This window comes from Bremia lactucae, linkage group LG15, assembly GCF_004359215.1.
Source record: "Bremia lactucae strain SF5 linkage group LG15, whole genome shotgun sequence".
NCBI classification, from domain to species: domain Eukaryota; phylum Oomycota; class Peronosporomycetes; order Peronosporales; family Peronosporaceae; genus Bremia; species Bremia lactucae.
The window spans coordinates 495,460-504,042 of record NC_090624.1 but is presented as its reverse complement, the minus strand read 5'-3'; the positions used below and the strand labels follow the sequence as shown (position 1 = coordinate 504,042).

Below are 8,583 nucleotides of genomic sequence, written 5' to 3'. Positions count from 1 at the left end.
GGCGATACGCTGTGGGGCGGCGGAGACACAAATCCGCGCTACATCACTTCGTGCTGGAAGACTGACGTGGAACCATAAATCCTCGGTTCTCTCTGGGCGACCGGGGCTAGCGGTCGCGTGGCAATGCGAACACCTGGAGGAATGATGTGACCGGTGAAAAAGCAGGCGGGGCGTTTCGTAGCAAAGGCAAGGCCAAGCACACGTCGACGGGACACCCGGTCGACGCGCGAACCGCGGACTCGACTCCACAGGCAGACTCGCAACAGATGCCGAAAACCACGTAACGGCGTTTCGACACGATGTGGCTCGCACGCGTCAATGGCAAACATTTGACCAACAGGAAACAGGCAAGGTTAACAGCAAAAGTTTTGCCCGCGACAAGGCAACACTTAGCGACACTCTTTCATGACCTGGATCGAGTATGGCGAAGTGCTTTCTCACCCACAGACAGCATGGCAACGATGCCCATAGCGAAGGGGCGGCACTTCGGTCGTTTCTGCTTCGCACTGACGTACAATTTCCCATCTCTCTTGCGCCGGCCGGCCGGGGGCGGCACCCTCATCTCGGATCAGACTGAAGTCCACCAGCATCATGACTGGACGTTGGATTGCAGCGGCACGACGCTCTCGCACTACGACGCAGGCCAATTGTGCGACACGACCCGAGTGCACTCCATGGCGGAGTGCGACCGGGCGGCAACTCGCTCTTGCGGCACTCCTGTCCGCTTCGGAGCACACCCAGCTTTCACGCGCATCGTGCAGCTTTGGGCAGGGGAGCATCGATGGCGGCCGCGCCGTGGAGTCATGCACAAGATCATCGCCCGCCGGCAACAACGACAAGGTGAACAGCAGCGTGACAGGGGCGTGACAGCGAACGACCATCGCATCGTGTCACGCGGCGCAGATATGGTCGAGTGGAAGGAGCTACGGCAAATAAGTGCAACGTTCACGCAGGTCACACGGACGCTGAATCGACTTAAGAGCAACAGCTTCCATCTCTGGAACTGGGCAGCGCAGGACAGGTCGTACCCGAGTCCCGAGTGCCCCCACGGCGTCTACGCACCCGCAATCATGTTCTCTGGGCCTGCTTTGCAGCGCAACGACATAGGCAACATCTCTTTGCACTATGGGGTCGCCTCGGCGGTGTCGACGATGCTGGCATCCACGTTTGGGTTCTTCGCTCTCGAGCTGCCAGAACAACCGAGCAACGCGTGGGAGGCGGCGCAAACGACGCTCGCAGAGAGTGAGAAGACCCGGAGAGGCACGAGCGGCAGTCTTCGCGGCTGCGAACGAACTCTGGCGCTTTGCGGTAGCAAAAACGGCTCACGCGATCTGGACCGAGCTGCTCCGACGCATGGAAGAATCGAACTTGTCGGCTGATGCCCACCGAGTACTCGCAAGACTAGTTTACGGCGTGCGCTTGCGCGCTTTCGCAGCTCAATCTACCAACCTGGTGGCGGCGAAAACGGACTGGTGAAGGCTATCATGAGATCAGCGCTCGCGGATGCTCTCCTAAGAGTGTCGAACCCGCTCCACTGCAGGCCTTGCCATTAGGTGGACAATCAGATGTTCTCTACCTGCTCTTCTTCGACGGAGGATCTCGCGGCAACCTGGGCCCAGGCGGCTCCGGGTCGGTGATTCTCCGAGTACACGTCCCAACACACGCAGCGGCGATCACGTGGGTCGCGTGCATGGTATACAGCGCGAAGACGACAACGAACAACCTTGCAGAGTACAGCGGACTTGTCCATGGCCTCCGACAAGCGAAGGTGAGCGGCTTCGTGCCACTGCACGTAGTGGGCGACAGTGGGATCTCTCGCAGCTCCGGATGCACCGCTCTCCGCTCAAGCCCCACCTTGCAGCACTATCGCGAGGCGAGAGCGCTCGCAGACGACGTCGCGGTCGCCAGCTGAGCCCATCACTACCGCGAGTACAACAAGTTGGCGGACAGAGCAGCCAACATCGCGATGGGCACTCGAACATCCGTTCAGGTGCTCACACCGACTTCTTGTGACCTCGTCCGCTCGGTGGGAGAGGTCATGGACCAAGACGTCAACCACTGGCTCGAGACGTCGCTCGCCGCGTAAAAGCGAGGAGAACGCAGGGCCGGCAATGACAGCGCGCGAGAGCGCGGCTGCAATGCGACAGCTTCAACGGCGGCAAGCAGCCGTCCGAGGCCTCGCACGAACGTAAGTTATAAGTAAGCGGCGCAGCGACTAGATCGCGGCCGAACGGATATCTTACGTCGGAGATCGTACCTTAATATACCTATCATCAATAAACACTCACGTATCCTCTTTATGAAATATACAATTTTTTAAATTGTTTGAGGAGAAGCGTCTTGTTTTATCTAATGAGAATTGGTGATAACGCCAAACCTAATAAAGAAAGTTTTAATTTGCGGTGTATATCGCGTGTGTAGGCGGGCGCTACTTAAAGCTGCCACGTACTACCAGCACACACCTTCTGAGCACAGTGAGGAAGCGTTTAACCGTCTTCTCTCACGTACAGTGAGGTAGTTGGTGAGTGTGACGGGCTTAAGTTGCTCTATCTTACACAGTCCCCGTTAAGTACACTTGGTGTGCTTAAGAAGATGGTCAAGTACTCAAATAAAGTAATTAGACCCACCACGAAGCCAGAATAGTTTATGGTTCTGTCGCCTGGAGCTGCGCGTGGCAAGTCAGGTAATTGGCGTTCTTGCTGCTCGGCCGATCGCGCAAGGAATGGTGGTGTGCCAATACTGGGGAACGTATGTGCATACGATACCCCCAGCGGCGTCGTACACGATCTGTCTGTGGGAGAAGGATGCCGGTGGGTGTTCCATTTTCATCAGCGCGGAGAAAAAAGGTGGGAAATCTCGATTTATTTCTCACTCCTGCACGCTTAACACGAAATATGTTGAGGTGCGCCGACTGCGGAGGGTCGTGGCATCTATAATCTCGCAGGTCGCCATCAGGACTGGTGAAGAGATAACTGTTGACTACACGGGAAGGGCTGGAGGACTATTGTGGCTCAACTGCCAACCAACCCACTGTAGAGCCAACATTGCCGCAATGCGTTTGATGAGTTTCAAGAAGGAAGCCCGCGACCAGGACGTAGATGAAGTGGCGAAGAATTAGGTTGTCGATATGCGGCCATACAAGTAGTAAGACCAAATTATGATAATCCATCCGTAAAAAGGAAGTTGAATAATCTGAAAACGATTTAAACATTTGTAACATATAATGAGCGATTCCCAGTAGGCCCAAAGAATGCAACAACATTGTGGTAAAGATATTCTGATACCACCAAACGCCCAAAAAGGGAATCTCAATACAATTTTTTTTGTGAAAAGTGACGAGTCGAAAAGAGCCATGCAAACGTTTGCGTGGAAAATCCGGCAATCAACTAAAGTAAGACTAGCATAACTAATGTCGTGCAAGCCCCAACATACCCTTTCACTCAAAATCCGTGTTGCTAGAAAGATTCGAGAGGCTGAAGAACGACCCAGCTGCCGGATGGTATGGTCAATCGTGGGCGTTAGCAGAGTATTAAAGATATCAAGCCCAACGAGGAAAGACGAAACCAACCATACAGCCCTCATACCGACGAGAGGAGGGAGCGGCACAGAGTGGCGAGGCGGGGGTTGTCCCAGGAAACTGAAGCGATTCTGGCCAAGGTAACCTTAATGTAAGCCAAGGCCCGACTAAGCAGAGTAAGCGCCGAAGATGCTACGCTCTTTAAAATTTGGTCGTTCCGATGTAACCACAGTGGGTATAAAGCCACACAGCGGCAGACGTTAAAAAATATTACTAAGTTGTGGTGAGTTTAAGATCGGAGGCCGCGTCGGTGAAGTGAAGGCCTTATAAAGCAAAAATCGGCTTGGCTTGTAGCGGAAGTCTCGGAAAGGGGCTACCATAGGGTGGTGAAGCGGAAGGGATGTTCAATCATCGGGGCTGCCAGGGCAAGCAGAGGAAAACAAGACGACAACGACGACAACAACGACAGCGGCGACGGTGGCGACGGCGGCGACGATATCGAGTATGAAGACCTAACTGGCGCTGGCAAAGAAGAGTTAGGCGAGGTTATCGACCTCACCCTGGACGACAGTAACGAGGAAGATGCTAGTGTCGGGACGAGACAATGGCTGATCGAAAACGCCCGGTCGGTCAGAAGGTAGCGTGGCCCACTGACGTCGAGGAGTTTGAAAAGATGTAATAAACTTGAACATAGTATTTAATATTGATGGGGCCCACGAAGACAAGTGCGGATGTGTTGGTCGCTGCGAGATCACCAATTGCCGAACGCTTGCGAGAATCAGGTATTTGAAGATACCACATGTACGGTAGGGGCGAGGGGATGCCGGAATAGTTTATGGTCCTGTCGCCTGGAGCTGTGCGTGACATGTCAGGTAATTGTCGTTTTTGCTGCTTGGCCGATCGCGCAAGGAATGGTGGTGTGCCAATGCTGGGGAACGTATGTGCATACGGTACCCTCAGCGGGGTCGTACACGATCTGTCTGCGGGAGAAGGATGCCGGTGGGTGCTCCGTTTTCGTCAGCGCGGAGAAGGAAGGTGGGAAATCTCGATTTATTTCTCACTTCTGCACGCTTAACACGACATATGTTGAGGTGCGCCGACTGCGGAGGGTCGTGGTATTTATAATCTCGCAGGTCGCCATCAGGACTGGTGAAGAGATAACTGTTGACTACACGGGAAGGGCTGTAGGACTATTGTGGTTCCACTGCCAGTCTACCCACCGTAGAGCCAACATTGTCGCAATGCGCTTGATGAGTTTCAAGAAGGAAGCCCGCGGCCAGGACGTAGATGAAGCGGCGAAGAATATGTCGATATGCGGCCATACAAGTAGTGAGACTAAATTACGATAATCCATCCGTAAAAAGGAAGTTGAAATGATCTGTAAACGTTTTAAACATTTGTACCAGCGATTCCCAGTAGGCGCAAAGAATGCAACAGCATTGTGGTTAAGATATTCTTGTACCACCAAACGCCCAAATAGAATCTCGATACAAAAGAATTTGGGAAAATTGACGAGTCGAAAAGAGCCGTGCAAACGTTTGCGTGGAAATCCGGCAATTATCTGCAGTAAGACTAGCTTAACTAATGTCGTGCAAGCCTCAATATACCCTTTCGCTCAAAATCCGTGTTGCTAGAAAGATTCGAGAGGTTGAAGAGCGACCCAGCTGCCGGATGGTATGGTCAATCGTGGGCGTTAGTAGAGTATTATAGATATCAAGCCCAACGAGGAAAGACGAAACCAACCATACAGCCCTCGTACCTACGAGAGGAGGGAGCTGTACAGAGTTGATTCTGGAATTTCCGGATACTGAAGCGTTCGTTCAATGGAGTGGCGAGGCGGGGGGTGTCCCAGGAAACTGAAGCGATTCTGGCCAAGGTAACCTTAATGTAAGCCGAGGCCCGACTTAGCAGAGTAAGCGCCGAAGATGCTACGCTATTTAAAATTCGGTCGTTCCGATGTAACCACAGTGGGTATAAAGCCACACAGCGGCANCCAACGAGGAAAGACGAAAACCAATCATACAGCCCTCACACCGACGAGATGAGGGAGCGGCACAGAGTAGCGAGGCGGGGGTTGTCCCAGGAAACTGAAGCGATTCTGGCCAAGGTAAACCTTTATGTAAGCTGAGGCCCGACTAAGCAGAGTAAGCGCCGAAGATGCTACGCTCTGTAAAATTCGGTCGTTCCGATGTAACCACAGTGGGCATAAAGCCACACAGCGGCAGACGTTAAAGAATACCGCTAAGTTGTGGTGAGTGTAAAAACAGAGGCCGTCGTCGGTGAAGTAAGATAAAGCAAAAATCGGCTTGGCTTGCAGCAGAAGTCTCGGAAAGGGGCTACCATAGGGTGGTGAAGCGAAGGATGTTCAATCATCGGGGCTGCCAGGGCAAGCAGAGGAAAACAAGACGACAACGACGATAACAGCGACAGAAGCGACGATATCGAGTATGAAGACCTAGCTGGCGATGGCGAAGAAGAGTTAGGCGAGGTTATCGACCTCATCCTGGACAACAGTGACGAGGAAGATGCTAGTGTCGGGACGAGACAATGGCTGATCGAAAACGTCCCAGTCGGTCAGAAGGTAGCGTGGCCCACTGACGTCAAGGAGTTTGAAAAGATGAAAAAAACTTGAACATAGTATTTAATATTGAAGGGGCACACGAAGACAAGTGCGGATGTGTTGGTCGCTGCGAGATCACCAATTGCCGAACGCTTGCGAGAATCAGGTATTTGAAGATACCACATGTACGGTAGGGGCGAGGGGATCGGGCGTGCGCAAGTACATTCGTGCTTGCGAGGTATGTCAACGAATGAAGCCTAGCCCTTCATCCCGTGCACCTCTTCAGCCTCTACCACCCCCGGCAGAGTGTTGGCAGTCCGTATCTATGGACTTCGTCTTCGGATTTCCCGAAGACGAACACAAAAACAATGGAATCCTTGTTTTTGTAGACAGATTCAGCAAGATGGTACATCTTGCTGCGGTACCAGAATCGATTACGGCTCCGGGTTGTGCCCGTGTCTTTATCGACACGGTATCTAAACTCCCTGGGTTACCCCGTGAATTGGTCTCGGATAGAGATCCGAGATTCACGGCGGAGTTCTGGCAATCCATGTTCCGATCTCTCGGAACACGGCTGACTATGTCAACATCCGATCACCCAGAAACGGATGGTCAAACAGAACGCGTAAATCGCGTCCTCGAAGAGATACTTCGAGGTTTTGTCCAATCGTATCCGAATTGGAGCGAGTTTTTACCGATGGTCGAATTTGCCATCAATAATTCGGTGCACGCGTCAACAACGCATACACCTTTCTTCGTGAGTGGCTTACGCTAATCTCGCACACCCACCCAATTAGATGGGATCCTCTTGTTTAAGGGGGGGTGGACTCGCACGAGCAAAACCATTCCTGGCTCATGCTCATCACGCGTCGAAGTTAAGAACGACGCGAGTGATGTCGATGTCGAAGAAATCGACATCGAAGACGAAAATGATCTCATGGCAGTACGCACAAATCATACTGAAAAATACAAAACAAATGAGTCAGTAGAAGAATTTCTGCTATCTCGAGAATCAATAATCCGTTTCCTTCAGGATTCCATTGGCAACGCAGTGGACCGATAGAAACGGAAAGCAGACAAACATGGAAGAGCGAATGTTCGTTCATTTAAAATTAATGATCTAGTGCTACTCTCTACGGTAAACCTACCTAAGCGTGTAGTTGTTGATTTAAGTTAACGCTATGAGCTTCAAGAAGGGCTTACGGTCGAGATTGCAAACCGGAAAGTAAGTTATATTTTGAGTTTATCTTTCTTACCGTTAACTTTATCCTACCGTTTATTCTTTTCTATCGTTTGTTGCGCCCCCTTCCCAGATATGTGGACTACCATAAAATGGGGGACGTCACTGTCTGGCGGTACAGTGCTGGTGAACCCCAAACACCAGTTCCCGAAGGTTTTACTTTTGTCGTTACCGGGTATCGAACCGGTGACCAGTGGGCGCACCGCCATGCCTTACCCGACTGAGCCCAACAAACAATATTTTCCACACTCAAATTCTCCGTATAATTCTTGTCATACGATCCCTTATACACGCATATGCATAAAGCGCAACACTTTTGATGAACACATCAATCTTCAACAGTAGTCACTAATGTGGGTAGCAGTAAACTACTACCCAAGTTTATTGGGCTTTTTTCTGTACTGCATCGCAGAGGCAAAGCGTACACAATAGGATTGTCACGTAGGATGCGAACGCATCCTACGTATTATGTTAGCCGGCTCCACCCGTACCATCAGTACGCGGCTTCGAGGACGGATCTGACCACCCTTTTCAAGAATCCCCAAAAGATTCTTGTGATCGCGAACCAGATTCTCATGTTGAATAGAGTTTCTCATGCCGGTTCCAATTCTCCTCGAAACTACGATGAGCTGACGACAGCTCATCGCGAACAGCATGATATTTCCGTTCGTACTCCAACATGGAGAACGCACTCTTCGAACGGTCTTCCAACCGCTCGGTATGGTGACCCTGCACCGTCTGCTCCAACGAGCAACGCTTGCCGCGCTCGTGGTCAAGTTCCTCCTCCAAGTCATGGAGGAAGTGATCGATTTTTTTTGGATCCTCGACATTAGATCCGACATACGGTTCGGATCTAATTTTCCCTCCTTCACCACAACCATTGGTGGATTCTCACGGTAGTCAGCGTTTCCTTGTGGATCGTATCCAGAACACCGTGATGTGAAGGGGCAGCGAACGAGTTATCTTGTTCGCTGGCGTGGTTATCCACCTTCACATGACAACTGGGAGCCTCGTTCCCAGCTGGTTGCTGACGTTGAGGGCCTCGTCCGTCAGTATGACGAGACCCATCCGATGGTTCAGAAGGCCCATCGGAAAACACGCGCCCCTGGTGCTTGTAAATTGATTGCAAAACGTCAGTCGCGTCACGCATTTCAATAGAGATGCGAGCCCTTCCCAGGGCGAAGAAAGGGAATAGACATCCCCTTTTACCCTCTTCGAGTTGTCTACACAACACGGACAGGGATCACCCCACGTGAGGCATGGAAG

At 51.7% G+C, this 8,583-nt stretch overlaps 1 protein-coding gene across 1 annotated transcript; it reads right to left on the bottom strand.

Annotated features, from left to right (window-relative positions):
• Positions 1–38: 38 nt before the first annotated feature.
• On the bottom strand, positions 39–329 carry CCR75_008059 (uncharacterized protein; the record flags this gene model as incomplete). Its single annotated transcript, XM_067966114.1, has 1 exon — positions 39–329. The coding sequence occupies one exon, from the start codon at positions 327–329 to the stop codon at positions 39–41; it is 291 nt and encodes a 96-aa protein (XP_067819248.1).
• Between the last annotated feature and the right edge of the window lie 8,254 nt (positions 330–8,583).